This window comes from Nematolebias whitei, chromosome 3 (assembly GCF_014905685.2).
Source record: "Nematolebias whitei isolate Nwh7 chromosome 3, NemWhi1, whole genome shotgun sequence".
NCBI classification, from domain to species: Eukaryota; Metazoa; Chordata; class Actinopteri; order Cyprinodontiformes; family Rivulidae; genus Nematolebias; species Nematolebias whitei.
The window spans coordinates 24,001,987-24,017,670 of NC_056500.1; the positions used below are offsets into that span (position 1 = coordinate 24,001,987).

The 15,684-nt window shown below is 40.7% G+C and overlaps 1 protein-coding gene across 1 annotated transcript in view; it reads left to right on the forward strand.

Annotated features, from left to right (window-relative positions):
- eps15l1a (epidermal growth factor receptor pathway substrate 15-like 1a) overlaps window positions 1–15,684 on the forward strand; it is an 84,969-nt gene that overhangs the window by 58,852 nt on the left and 10,433 nt on the right. The window contains exon 22 of the mRNA XM_037674260.1: window positions 2,520–2,681. Coding sequence (XP_037530188.1) covers window positions 2,520–2,681 — 162 coding nt within the window. The remainder of the gene's footprint in view (window positions 1–2,519; window positions 2,682–15,684) is intronic.

Below are 15,684 nucleotides of genomic sequence, written 5' to 3' on the forward strand. Positions count from 1 at the left end.
ACAGTGACCAGCTTATAAAAGCCTTTTATTCCATGAATAAATGCATATCCCTGGTCACCTTTCAAGCCAGAGTTTCAGGTTGAGAATTGGAGTCTCAGAAATATTCAGAGTGTGTTGTGAATGACCCTCAGCTACTACCACACCAAACTTAAGGTCATTAGCTTGAAAACTGACTGAATATAGACAGTTTTGTGTTTATTTTTCTAATATTTTATGATACTTTGATAATAGACAGACATGCAAATACACATACATCGCCACTGCAAAAATATTATTGTCCACCTTTCACCTATTGGTGATAACTATTGTGAAAAGTATAACTTTTATTACTGTCAGAAACAATATTTTTATTATATATATTCTATACCATTTCTCCTTGAATCACCACCTTATTGTGGTGGAGGTGTTTGTTCGCCTGAATAATCCTAGGGGTGATGCTGTCAGGGGCAAATGCCCCTGGTAGAGTCTCCCAAGGCAGACTGGTCCTAGGTGACAGTCCAGACAAAGAACAATTCATAACACTCGTATGAACAGACAAAAGCAAGGACCTCAGTATTTTTGTCCGTATGTGGGTTAACAGGGCCTCCATCCTGGAGTCAGGCCTTAGGGAGGATCTTGTCAGTGAGTGCCTGGTGACTGGGTTTCTACCCATGGGGCCCAGACAGGCTCAACCCGAACAAGCAACATGGGTTTGCCTTCATGTGGGCCCACCACCTGCAGGAAGGGTCAATCAAGTGGAGTGCATTATACAACAGGCGACAGCTGAAGGCAGGGCCTTAGCACTCTGATTTAGGTTCACAAAAGCTGGCTCTTGTGACATGAAACTGGTGGGGAAGGAGCCTGAGACTGTGCTTGAGGCTGCGTGGTACCGACTATATAGTTGAGCTCATCTCAATGCAGAGCATGGGCACTGGAACCAATCTCCTTCAGAGGGGCTGGACCTTATTCTGCCCTGGAGTTTCCCTTATTGAGAGGAGCTGAGCTGGTGTGGATCTGCTCTTAGTCCCCACTGTCGTTTGTGCCTATGTATCAAACAGCAGTTCAGTGTACCCCGCCTTCTTGAGCCCTTAGCGGGGGTGCCAGAAGGTGCTCCAGCTGCGGACTTATTTATTCTGCTGGAGGACTTCAATGCTCATGTGGGTAACGACAGTGTGACCTGGAGGGGTGTGACTGGGAGGAACGGCTTCTCCGATCTTAACCTGAGCCGTGTTCTGTTGTTGGTATGATGTCGCTTAGATGCAATAGTGATATTAGTTTTGGCAAAAGGGTTTTACGTCAGATGCCCTTCCTGACACAACCTTCACCATTTAATAATAATAAATAATAATAATCATTTTATTTAAAAAGCGCCTTTCATGACACCCAAGGACACTTACCCAGGCTTGAGACTGGCACAAGAGATACATTGGCTTGTTCTCCCTAGTAGCTGGTTTCGCATAATGTCCACACAACAATATGAAACTAGAGATGCACCGATCTGATACAAATATTGGTATCGGTCCGGATATTGAAAAAAAAAACGTCTAAATTGGGTATCGGTGACAATGTGACCGATCCATGACTGGGCATATCTATTCACTCTAATTCACAGGTGTCAAACTCCAGGCCAGTCCTGCAACTTTTAGATGTGTCTCTGATGCCACACAGCTGAATCAAATAAGGAGGTCATTAGCAGGACTTTGGAGAACGTGACTGCACTGAGAAGCTAATTCAGTCATATGATTCAGGTGTTATGGACCAGTGCAACATCTAAAAGTTGCAGGACTCTGGCCCTCGACGTCTGGAGTTTGACACCCCTGCTAATTCTATGCTTTGTGCTCTGAGTGACGTCACGCGCAAGCGAACTCACCGCACAGATTGTTTTCAAAATGGAGCGAGTGAAAGGATCAGCCATCTGGAACTATTTCACACTACCTCAGCCAACACATTCGACAGCTACGTGCAATACGTGCACAGCGACGGTTCCAGGGGGTGTCACTAAAACTTCCAGTTATAACACTACCAACTTAATCAAGTATCTCCAGAGATTTCACCCTAAAGAGCACGCTGAGTTTGTTGAACGGAATTCAGCACAGTTTTTCTGTATCAGATTGGTATCGGCCAATACTAAACCTAAGATATCAGTATCAGAAGTGAGAAAAGTGGATCGGTGCATCCCATATGAAACAACTACCCAGTGACTACTCTAAAGCCAGTTATTCAATGTGAAACATGACAATAGGTAAAATAATATTAGTCTATTCAAGGGTACCAACAAATGTGTTCATACTAATTTTCCATATATTTGTAAAATAAAGTTGCTTTTTCCCAATCGTGTTTGCTCTATCACTTACTAAGGGCATGCAAATATACATTGTATTATTGCTTTTAATTGAATCACTTTTCAAGAACAATTTAGCTTAAAGTATCAGTTTATTTGTCTTGTGATACAGGTTATTTGTGTTTTTAAACTTTCTGTAAGTCCGATGTTTGCTGCTGATGTCTAAATTTATGTTTTCTTGCATCTTTGATGTTTTCAGGTAAAACAACACCAGTGAGTTTGACTGGCACCACGGACTCTTCCAAACCATGTGACCCCTTCCAGTCATTCACTTCTGACGTCACTGACCCATTCCAAAGTAAAAAAGGACCAGGAGACCCATTCAGTGGAAAAGACCCCTTCACCCCATCTTCAGCACCAAGTAAAACCTCTAACAACTCTACCTTGGCTTTAACAGACATCAGTTCTGTAAGTTGAAATGTGGTGATACTGTTTCACTGTAGGCATTTACACCCATACAGAACCACGTGAACATGGTCTGAGTCCAGCAAACCCACAGAATGTTTCACACCAACAACATGATTGGAAAAACTCAATATTATTTTTACAATATAAGTTTAGTTTGGCAGAAACTCATCTGATAGTTTTTGTCCACATAAATATTTGATGATGCTCAGTGTTCAGCACTATTGGCCTTTGTCTGAAGCATTACATGCACAAACCGATCAGAGAGACCACAAGCCTTGCATTACCAGCCACCTGAAGCTCCAAATAATGATGGTTCTCAGGTTTGGCAACAAAGATTGATGAGGAAAATACAGCAAGGAGTGGATGCAGGGCTGAGAAGTTGTAGAGACTCATACAAACAGAAACAGGAGGCTAAACCTCAAAAGAACATCAGAGATGTGTGGGTGGGAATGACAAGGTTAACATCCTCTAACATCTTCAGAAGCAGGACTGCGAACAGAGCCAACAACCTCAGTCTGTTTGTTTTGACCCAGCTCAGATAGGAAACAAGGAAGTAACATTAAAACCAGATGAAAATAGGTTTTCAAAATGAAAAATGGTTTATTATTTGGGCAGCACGGTGGCGCAACTGGTAGAGCTGCTGCCTCTCAGCGAGCAGGTCCTTGGTTCAAACCCCGGTCCAGGGGCCTTTCTGGGTGGAGTTTGCATGTTCTCTCCGTGCATGCGTGGGTTTTCTCCGGGTACTCCGGTTTCCTCCTACAGACCAAAAACATGCATGTTAGGCTGATTGGTAACTCTAAAATTGTCCCTAGGTGTGAGTGAGAGAGTGAATGGTTGTTTGTCTCGTTTGTCTCTATGTGGCCCTGTGATGGACTCGCGACCCGTCCAGGGTGTCCCCCGCCCCTCGCACAGTGATTGCTGGACATGGGCACCAGCGACCCCCGTGACCCAAAATGGAATAAGCGGGTAAAGAAAATGGATGGATGGATGGATGGTTTATTATTTGTCAGTTAAGTTTTGACAAATGAAATAGAACAACAAGAGGGTACTTCTGAAGTACTACATTACCAATTATTGTGGTTTACAAATATAACTTCTAACAAAATTAATATACCAACAAAAATAAAAGTCAACCATCTATGTTAAATTGTATTTTACTAAAACTATCTTGAAACAATATTACACAACCTTGATTAACAAAGTATTAGGGAAAGTAAATGACACAATCTCTCTAAAACAAACAAAAGATCAAAAAGGCAAAGCTTTTAACCTTAAAATAAAATTATTCAAGTCAAAACTATGGCTTCTTTTAAGTTTTCTGGGCCTGTCTCCAGAAACGTTCTAAACCAGTTTTAACAGTTGCCCTAACGAGATAGAACTTTAGCCAAACACTTGGCCACAAACTTTACTAGAATTTGCTATAAGCAACATTATATTCTAGACTGGTACTGAATTAGCCAAGGTCAAAACATTTTGAAACACCGAGACACCCATACGAATGGTGAGCTGCTCAGTCTAAACTACAGCTACAGTCAATGGCAGGAGAGCTGGACTTAGACAAGAATCTTATGTGGTTAGAGGAGCAGGAGACAAACAGTCCAACCAGGATGCAGAGGGATGTTCACATGAGAGGCCAGCCAATCTCAGATGCGTTACTGCACAGCTGGGTCAGCAAATCACCAACCTGTAACTGCACAGTTTTATGCAAACAGATAGCCTCAGGCCATAATACAGATACAGATATTCTTTACTGCCACCACATGGGGTACATGTGGTGGAGCGAAATTATGTTCACAGGGTCCCAGTTACATCCAACAATAAAATGTAAAAGAAAAACAGTAATAAGATCTAAGATATGAACTAAGACTATGAACTAAAAAAAACATCAACTACATATACACTAAGCACTAATAGCATAAAAACAATACGCCGAACAGCAGCATGAACATGAGTCTGTGTGAGCAGATGAGCAGGCATGAACACAGCAACATGAAACAAATCAGCAGCAACATGATGTGATTCTTCACAGTGATTTTTCTGGTTAGAGATTCATGAGTGTAACAGCCTCAGGGTAGAAGCTGTTCTTCAGTCTAGTGGTTCTACACTTAATGCTGCTCATCCTCCTTCCTGAGGGGAGTGGGGCAAAAAGTGTGTGTGCTGGGTGAGTGGGGTCCTTCATGATGCAGGCGGCCCTCTTCCTGCATCTGGAGGTGTAGATGTCGGTGATGGTGGGAATGCTGACTCCAACAGACTTCTGTGCAGCCTTCACCACTCTCTGCAAAGCTTTTCTTTCTGCAGCTGTGCAGCCTCCATGCCACACGTTGATGCTGGAGCACAGGATGCTCTCCACTGCACACCTGTAGAAGGAGGTGAGGACTGAGCTCCCAGACCAGCTTGTCTCAGCCGCCTGAGGAAGTAGAGTCTCTGATGAGCTTTCTTGATCAGGCTGGTGGTGTTGTTGCCCCAGCTGAAGTTGTCATTCATGTGTACACCCAAGTACTTGTAGCTGAAGACCACTTCCACTGCAGATCCTCTTGTATTCGGGTGGGGTGGGGGGGTGGGGGTTCCTTCTGAAGTCCACGATCATTTCCTTTGTCTTCTTCACATTGATGTGAAGGGTATTGTTCTTGCACCAGCTCTCCAGGTGTTCCTGTATAACAGTGATCTTAGATTCAGCACCAGACCCCTTTCTGAACCATCTCCAGCCACATTTGCATCAATGCCTCTTCAGTCCAGTAACTGTCACACATCCTTCTTGTTGCCCACCCTGCTGGATGCTGCTGTTCACATCCAACATTTTACTCCACACTTCACTGCAGTGACTACACCCCCGCTTTACTATGACGACAGGCCTGTCAAATTTAAAAAGGATCATGATCTTTTCCTTAAGCGCACCATACAATGAAGATGGTCAGTATTAAAGTAAAGCGGTAGAAGACGTCTAGTTGAAGAAAGAGGTCTTCTGGGTGGAAGCAGCTGAAAGGTATTGGGTGACCTGAAAGACCGCAGCTTCTGTAGTTGTGGATGCAAACACTTGAACATGAAAGGAATTTGGGAGCCCATGGAGAAAGACATTGGGTTGGCCTCAAGGGGGTTCTGGCAAACTTTTCTGTGACTCAGTAAAAGATAAGGGGCCCCATCCCTGGTTATGCTGGCTTTGGGTTAGGAACTGCTGACTTGGACTGGGAAGATTGTTGATGAGTAGAAGAAGCACTATAAGGATCTTCTTAAGCTATTCACCATGTTCACCTTTGAGGACACAAGTACGAGGATTCATTAATCTTATCAAGATGTCAACAAAGTAATAAAAAAAAAATCCTTGGTGGCAGGGTGCCAGGGCTAGATGAAATTTGCCCATCATTCCTTTTGGATGTTGAAGCGCTGTCATGACTGACATGTCTCATCAATGTCAAATGGCAGACTGGGGTGGTGGTTCACATTTTTAAAAAGGGGTACCACAGAGTGTGTTCCAACTATCGTGGGATCATACTTCTCAGCCTCCCTGGGAAAGTTTACTCCAGTGTGCTGGAAGGGATGCTCTGACCGATTGTCAAACCTCTGATACAGGAGGAACAGTATGACTTCTATCCTGGTCGTGGAACAGTGGACCAAATCTTTGCCGTTGTAGAGCTGCTAAGGGGGTCATTGAAGTTTGACTCCCCAGTGTACATGTTTTGTAGATCTGGAGAAGGCTTATGACTATGTTCCTTCAGGCTTTCTGTGGGGAGTGCTGCAAGAGTATGGGATGCTTGGATTTATGTTAAGTGCTATCCAATCCCTGTAGAACCAAAGAAGGAGCTGTCTCCACATTCTTGGCATGAAGATGAACTTGTTTTCAGTATGGGATGGACTCTGCCAGGGCTGATCTTTTTCTCTTTTTCTCTTCTCTTGTATGTGGTGCTCATGGACAGGAACTTAAGTCATAATCATGGAGAGAAGTGTGTAAATGGACTGTACTTATATAGCACCTTTCTATCTAATCAAGATACTCAAAGCTCTTTACAATACAATCTGTACCCTCATTTGTCTCCACACACATTCATACAGCACTCTACTACATCTCTACAAAGATAATCTGAACAAATCATTCTATAGAGACTAATCAGTGCTTTTTAGTTCACATTCATATGACTCATCACCTTATCTATCTTACCTTATCTAGGTGTAAGAAAGGCTCCTTTTGAAAAATGGGTTGCCATGTCAAAATCCTAAATGGTCACCACTATATATATGTATATGTAAACTAGCCACCTGTATCATTTGAGGAAACTATGCTTTCTAGGATCAAGAATCAGGATATGCTTTCTAATTTTTATATTGAAGTGGCTTGTTTTGATAAGCTTCTGCAATGTCACAAGATCTATTTGGTATAAAGTTTATTCATTTAAAAAAAATACAAAACAATTTCATAACAATATAAAAAATACAAGAGATTTAAAATGAAAGGCAGCAGAAGAAGAAAAAAATCTTATTATATCTGCCCCTTTTTCACACAATTAGTTCAATCACAATAATTTTTCAAGTAACAGAACAAAATAAATAACTCTTTTTAATTTTTTCTAATTCTAATACAAAAAACTGTCTTAATTTTTCTAATTCTAATACAAAAAACACATTAAGCTACTTTATTTTATTTTTTTTAACAATTCAGCTTTGATCTTTTTCTTAAATGTACACATTGACTTGGCATTTTTAACATCACTCTTTACACCATTCCACAATCTAATTCCTTGGATTGAGTTAGACCTTCCCTTCAGACTAGTTCTGAATTTTGGTTTGACAAATATCTCTATCCCCTTAAGATTATAACAACTTTGTCTTTTAACAAAATTTCTTTGGATATTTAATGGTAATGTGTTATTTTGAGCCCTATACATAACTGATAAAATACTGAAATCTACCAAATCATGGAACTTCAATAACTTCAGTTGATAAAATAATGTGCTTGATGGGTGTGTAGTGAACCAGATAACCTCAAATATACCAGATGGACAGAGACTGTTATTTTCATTGATCTGAATAAGTCTGAACCATCTGATGAACTTTCTTTCTTGAATTAATCAAGCAGAAAAGACAATCCTTTATAATCATTGCTGTCTTACAAATGTTTTGATAATCAAATTGTGTTAGTTCACTCAATGCTTTACAGGTTGAAAAGAACGACTAATTTTTATTTTACATAAACAGTAAGTAATGATTTTTGTTCCTCATTCAAAGCAGAAATCACCTGAATATGCCTTTCTTGATTTCCTGTCTGAAATGAGCAAACTGTCGTAAGTATGTGAAAGGTTGGTCTTCGGTCAACTAAAATGTTTACTGAAGAAGAAATGTCATGTTTTACTTTTTCAGAAGATTACAAAGTGTGAGACTCCAAAAAGTCTGCTGCTTCTGCAATAATCTTTTCTGTATGTTAAACAAGTTTCATTCTCTGACCTCGACTGTTGATAAACAACTTACGTCAGAAACCACTCCTCTTTCTGGTCCTTCCACGAATCAGAAAGCTCTAAATTGAACAGGAAGTCGACCCAAATAAAATGTGGCAACTTCTCAGTTCATGTTAGATTGAGAGTCTGGGAGAATGAGAAGAATTAAGAATTCCAGAATTCCAAGAGAATGAGAGTTCTGAGAGATGTTGGAATGAGGGCTGACAACAGGTCCGATAGTCCAACAGAATGAGCAGATTGAGAGTGCAGCCGGTTATGAAGAGTTTGGAGTTATGAAGAACCAGGGACGTTTTGGGATTATAATTCTGTTTTGAACTAACCACGCACGACTCTCCGAGGATTTCTAGCTGTTCTGAACGGAGGCGCTGAAACAGTCTGAAGGACTCTTACTGAGCTGATCCATCGTCAAACCAGGTAAAGATTTCCTCTTCGACTCAAGTGTACCGTGGACGGGCTGAGGATCTGACGAAGCGTGCAATTTCTGGTTAAACAGATTAAACTTCCCTCACACAGTTCTCTGTAAGATAATCTCCTTTCACTCTAAAACCCACCTCTCTCTCATAAATCAGTACAGATATTTTAGAAATATCTTAAGCAAAGTCCTCAAATCACCGCCGAGTGATTTGAAGTTCATTTTCTGTGAAACTGTCTGTTATTATTTTCATATTTTGCCAAATTAATGTAAATGTTTGATGTTAAACTTTGATTTTGAAAATAAATGATTCCATTCATTTGATGGGTCAAAGATAAATAACGTCTCTCGTTCACATTTCTGTTAAATTCAATGCACGGCATTTACAGTCAGAAAAATGAAGAACTCGTGAATATTGTATGCATATATAATTCATATATTTGCCATACAACAAGTGACACGTACCTCACGTGTATCACTACAGGTGACAGTAATGCTTTCTGGTGATAATTCTTACAGCTCTTTTCTGTAAAATAAAAATAGGCTTTGTAAATGTTTTACACGCTTTACCCCAAACATCAATGCAATAGATTAAATGTGGAACAATGATTGTGTTATACAACATGTACAGAGCGTTATCATTTAATAATTCCCTAACTTTGTATAGTACTGCAATAGATTTAGCTATTTTTGTTCTTTCAGAAGTTATGTGATTTTTCCATGTTAGCTGTTCATCAATGATTACACCCAAAAATTTCATCTCATTAACTCTACAAATCTCAACACCCACCAACAGTTCTCTTTTTGTTACTAAATATCATGTAATTAGTTTTATCTAAATTTAATGATAATTTATTAAGTTTAAACCAAGTTTGTATTTTATCAAATTCTGTCTTCATCAGTTCCAACATCCGTTTTACGTCTTTATCCAAACAAAAAAATGTGGCGTCATCTGCAAAAAGGACACGTTTGAGGAGTCCTGATACATTATTTCCATCCAGTGTTGCATTAATTTTTCACCAAGATCTTACATTGATGACTAGGCACTAGGCATGATGAGTGCATCACTTCACCTGCCTCTCTTCTTACCCTGATGTGCCCATCTCTCTGGAACAGGACAAATCTGGATTCATCAGACCACATGATCTTCTTCCATTGCTCCAGAGTCCAATCTTTATGCTCCTTAGCAAATTGAAGCCTTTTTTTCTGGTTACCATCACTGATTAATGGTTTCTTAAGGTTACACAGCTGTTTAAGAAACGAGAAGCAACTCATTGCACCAGTTGGGGTTAAATAACTTGTTGCCAGCTGAAAGATAATTGCCCATGCAGTAATTATCCAATAGGAGGCTCGTGCCTATTTGCTTAGCTAAATCTGGGTGGCGACTTTTTTTTGGGCCAGGCTTCAATGCTGCTTAAAAGTATGGTTTCCTCAAATGATTGGCCCTTAGGGTGTCCGAAGGTTAATCTATGGGGATCAAGGCCACCTTTGGCCACCCCCTGGCTTCTCCATTGCACCTGGTGGTGGATAAAATTGCTCCCTTCACTTTCCAGGATCAATCCAAAAAAGGGTTTAAAAAAAACTGAAGCAACTGGACTTCAGTTTTCTATTAGAAGTCCAGTTGCTTCGGGTTTTTTTAACCCATTTTTTGGACTTATGACCTGGTTAACAGAAAATCTTCACCAGTACTTTCCAGGATCCTTCACTCCGTGCTGTGTTGGACAAGTAAAAAAAAAAAAAACTCCTTCTGTTCTTCTCCACAGTGTAACTCCTCCCCACTTAAATATCTTGCACCAAAACCATTATGGTTTACTTCATTCTCTATTCAATTCCAGTCCAGAAAGACACTCATCTCAAAAATTACAAACATTCACTATTCAAATCCCTCAGTGTCGGGGGATATAGGAGTTCTGCTTGTATTTTTATGATGTCACAGTGTTTTGATGTTGTGGAATTTTTATTTAAGTTTGCTGTTACAAATTAATTTTTCTTAGGGGCAAATTAATCATTTATACATTTATTTAATTTAACGAGATGTGAAAAAACACAGTTTTTAATTGTTTGAAGTGTAAATAAAGTTGTCAGCTGTAAGTGACAATGTCACAGCGTGTTAGAAAGTTAGGAGGAGGGAACATCGGGAACATCCCAAGTGTACAGACTCTGGCTCCCAAAAATACAATATTCCAGCTCCCAGGAAACTGATGGTTCTGGTTCAGTTCTGAACATCAGTAGAAGGTAGTGTATTAATGTGAATGGCAACAACTACTTTGCTGACACTCGTAAAGCAGCAGCATCGGTTCATGTATGGATCAAAAACAAATTTCACCCCATCTCTAATAACAACACACACCTGTTGAGACCACTGTTAAATTGCAGGTCCTACAGACAGACAAAAATCCCCATGTTCACACTTGAGTTTAGCAAGTAAAGCCTGGTTTCTGTCTCTAAGTTCTTCATCTAACAAAAGAAAGCAATATCACCACTCAGCTACCAGCTCTGAAGGTCTGTTGTCATTCCATCAACTTGCTCTGTGTCTCTGTGGTCACCTATTTCAGCTCTGTTCTCTTCTTCCATCACATTTTTGTTTTATAACATCTTTCTACTTTATGCTAAACCGACTGTTTCTATGCACATCCTCACATACTAAGTGACCGGGTACAAAAAGAGTTCATCAGTAAAGCTTGTTTGATTAATTTAAATTGATGCATATGTTTTCTTGTGAAACATCACATGTATTTAATGTTAAGTAGTCATCACTGTTGAGACACTGAATCACTTTCTCTAAATTCTTCAGTCCTTTTGTTAAATTTACTAAATCTTCACACAACTGGTACCTGCTCACAAACTTATCTCTGCTGTATGTTTAATATGAAATTCTAAAGCATGTCTCTGGACCAAATTAACAAAATAAAGCAGTTCTGAACTTGACCAAGCACCAGCTGCTTCTCCTATGTCATTGCTGGTGTTTTTATTCCCTGGTGTTGTGTTGATACACACCTAGATGTTTCAGAGCAGCAGACTGATGATGTCTTGCTCTTCTACAGGTCCTTCTCAAAAAATTAGCATATTGTGATAAAGGTCATTATTTTCCATAATGTAATGATAAAAATTAAACTTTCATATATTTCAGATTCATTGCACACCAACTGAAATATTTCAGGTCTTTAATTGTTTTAATACTGATGATTATGGCATACAGCTCATGAAAACCCAAAATGCCTGTCCCAAAAAATTAGCATATCATGAAAAGGTTCTCTAAACAAGCTATTAACCTAACCATCTGAATCAACGACGTAACTCTAAACACCTGCAAAAGATTCCTGAGGCTTTTAAAAACTCCCAGCCTTGTTCATTACTCAAAACCGCAATCATGGGTAAGACTGCCGACCTGACTGCTGTCCAGAAGGCCATCATTGACACCCTCAAGCAAGAGGGTAAGACACAGAAAGAAATTGCTGAACCAATAGGCTGTTCCCAGAGTGCTGTATCAAGGCACCTCAGTGGGAAGTCTGTGGGAAGGGAAAAGTGTGGCAGAAAACGCTGCACAACGAGAAGAGGTGACCGGACCCTGAGGAGGATTGTGGAGAAGGGCCGATTCCAGACCTTGGGGGACCTGCGGAAGCAGTGGACTGAGTCTGGAGTAGAAACATCCAGAGCCACCGTGCACAGGCGTGTGCAGGAAATGGGCTACAGGTGCAACATTCCCCAGGTCAAGCCACTTTTGAACAAGAGACTGTGTCAGAAGCATCTCGCCTGGGACTGCTGCTGAGTGGTCCAAAGTTATGTTCTCTGATTACAGTAAATTGTGCATTTCCTTTGGAAATCAAGGTCCCAGAGTCTGGAGGAAGAGAGGAGACACAGAATTCACATTGCTTGAGGTCCAGTGTCAAGTTTCCACAGTCACTGGGGTGTCATGTCATCTGCTGGTGTTGGTCCACTGTGTTTTATCAAGCGCAGGGTCAATGCAGCTAGCTATCAGGAGATTTTGGAGCACTTCATGCTTCCATCTGCTGAAAAGCTTTATGGAGATGAAGATTTCATTTTTCAGCACGACCTGGCACCTGCTCACAGTGCCAAAACCACTGGTAAATGGTTTACTGACCATGGTATTACTGTACTCAATTGGCCTGCCAACTCTCCTGACCTGAACCCCATAGAGAACCTGTGGGATATTGTGAATGGAAAGTTGAGAGACGCAAGACCCAACACTCTGGATGAGCTTAAGGCCGCTATCGAAGCATCCTGGGCCTCCATAACACCTCAGCAGTGCCACAGGCTGATTGCCTCCATGCCACGCCGCATTGAAGCAGTCATTCATGCAAAAGGATTCCTGACCAAGTATTGAGTGCATAACTGAACATGATTATTTGAAGGTTGGCGTTTTTTGTATTAAAAACACTCGTCTTTCATTGGTGGGATGAAATATGCTAATTTTTTGGGACAGGCATTTTGGGTTTTCATGAGCTGTATGCCATAATCATCAGTATTAAAACAATTAAAGACCTGAAATATTTCAGTTGGTGTGCAATGAATCTGAAATATATGAAAGTTTCATTTTTATCATTACATTATGGAAAATAATGACCTTTATCACAATATGCTAATTTTTTTAGAAGGACCTGTAGAGCTGGTGTCACTGATAATGATCTGCTGATCAGTAAATCTGATCAGCAGCTCCTGACTGACATTTACCTTCTCAGTTTGGATAAAAGCTGTAAGAGGTGTTCGTTTGTTTTGGTAGGCTTTGTTACAATTCAAATTTATTTATTTAATGTGAGCTTATATTTGCCCCATTTTCAGACTTTTATTGAATCTTGTAAAATTAAGATTGAAAGAGGGTTTTATACCTTTCTGATGGATAACTTCAATTTTCAGATGAAAATTGACTTGTCCTGCTATGTAGGAATAACATATAAAATGATCTTTGAGACTTGACATCTTCACTCAACATAACATGAATTGTAAACCAGTTCTCAAAAATCACTGCTGACTCAAAAACAAGTTTAGTTCTAGTCAGGTTTCTTTACTGAGCTGAGGACTGCCAATAACGCCATCAACCTCAGGACCGACCCCTGGCATAGACAATGTAGGCAAATGCTATCAGGATTGTATTATTATAATTAATACCCAGAGTTCTGACTGAGACTCAAGATACCAACACGTAAAAGGTAAGTGATATTTTACAAAAAGTAACTGTACAGAATCACTGGAGCCAGCTGTGGAAAAAGGTACAAGGTGAGTATGCTGAAAACAGAGTGGCAGGTATGGGTAATCCACAGAACAGGTCGGTTGTGGCATACTTGATATTTATTTTCTTCTAGGTTTGGAGTTGGTTCCAGGAGATTCCCAATGGGCAAAGCAAACCAAGGACATCAGGCAAGTTATTATTATTGTTTAGCACATATCTTACATCCTTGTATACGGTTTCTTTTTTAATAGTCTATATTATTGCTATTTTTGGGTATAACTGGGACCTTGAATACACAATTTCATTCCACTTAATGTACCACATGTGATGCGGATGACAACAGAGAACATTCAACCTTGAACCTTGAAGTGGAGAGATGAATGACAGAGTGGCAGGACAAACCTTAAGGCAGGATGAATGACAGTTGTGCTTGCATTCCCTGTATGTAGGTGATTGTAGAGAGAGAAGATATCCAAAGGAATTTCGGATTCAGGGGGAGCACGAGGTAGAACCAGGATGATAAGGAGACTGGCAACAGGAGCTTCCAGGAGTACAAGGAGAACACAGGTTCCAAAAGATTTGAGCTTACACTAGGGCCAGATACAGTACCATAAATGGGACAATGTTCCAGCAGAGTCCTGATGATCCCAAGGGCCTTAAATAGTGTTGTCTTCTCATCAGTAGAGTGGAGACAACTGTGGGTAATCTGCTTCTCTCTGCCACACAGGAACTGAAAACAAAGAGATAGACCTATAAAAGTCAGAATTCCTACAGTGGATTTTCTGAAACTGGCTTTATTTGAGAAATATGGAATGTAGGATGGACCCTCGTGGAAGATGGTAAGATCAGTTTAACAGCAGATGGGTTAATGACCCATTCAGTGGAGAATGGACCAATGAACCTCTGGCTTAATGTTTTGGGAGTGTCTTTAATGTTAATGTCATGGGAAGAGAGTCGTACCTTTTGTCCAGGCTGGTATGAAGGAGCAGGGGAACAATGCCTTAGCCGCAAATCTCTTATTCTGGGCAGCAGTGCGGAGACGGGTCTCCGCACTGCTGTTGCTAGATCCAGCAGCATCCAGCATCTGTTGCTAGATCCAGCAGCATCAGCGTAAGCAATGCTTTACTGAGGGGACAGCAGTAAAAAAAACAGTCAAAGAATAGTTCAATGGGACAATGGGAATTTTTAGTTGTTCATCTAGTTCTGAAGTGATAAGATTCTGTTCAACACCCGAATCAATCAAGGAGGCCACAGGTAGACTAATGTCTCTGATCAACAAGGTAGTGGATAAGACTAATCTATTTCCAGGAGAAAAAGAACTGCCTACCAGCATCTCATTACTGGTGTGTGTTATGTGCCTGGGACACAATGGCCTTATTATCTTGTCCCTTTGGTCAGGTTTTGGATTGGCTAATCAGCCTTTAATTGTTTTGGGCTGTGGCCTTTTCTGCCTGCCCATAAATAGGCTGGTTTCAGGGAGCTTGCTCTCTCAGACTCACTCTGTTTGTGAACTTGTTCATGCCCCCACATTTTTGGACCTCTCAGTCTCTCTCTTTTTGGACCTCCTTGTTTGGACCTTTTTCTCGGCCGCCCTGGGTTTTCTGGGTCCTTTGTTTTTTGTCCTGATCCTGGAGCTGTGGCCTGCAGCTGGTAGTTTTTGCCACCACAGGTAAATTTTGTTACATTTTTGCATGCTTTTTGGTAGTGGTTTTGGCCTGGTGGGACCAGTAGTCCTGTTTTCGCTCTTCATTTTGTAATAGGTGTTTTTTTAGGGTTTTTGTAGCTTTAGTCTGGTATCAGCAACGGCTTTGACGGCCCTGTATAGGGTTGGTCCGCTGCTGTACCTCTTTGTTGGGTTTGGCCGGTTCACCAGGTCCACCTTTAAGTTAATACTTTGGGTTTTTGGTATTTC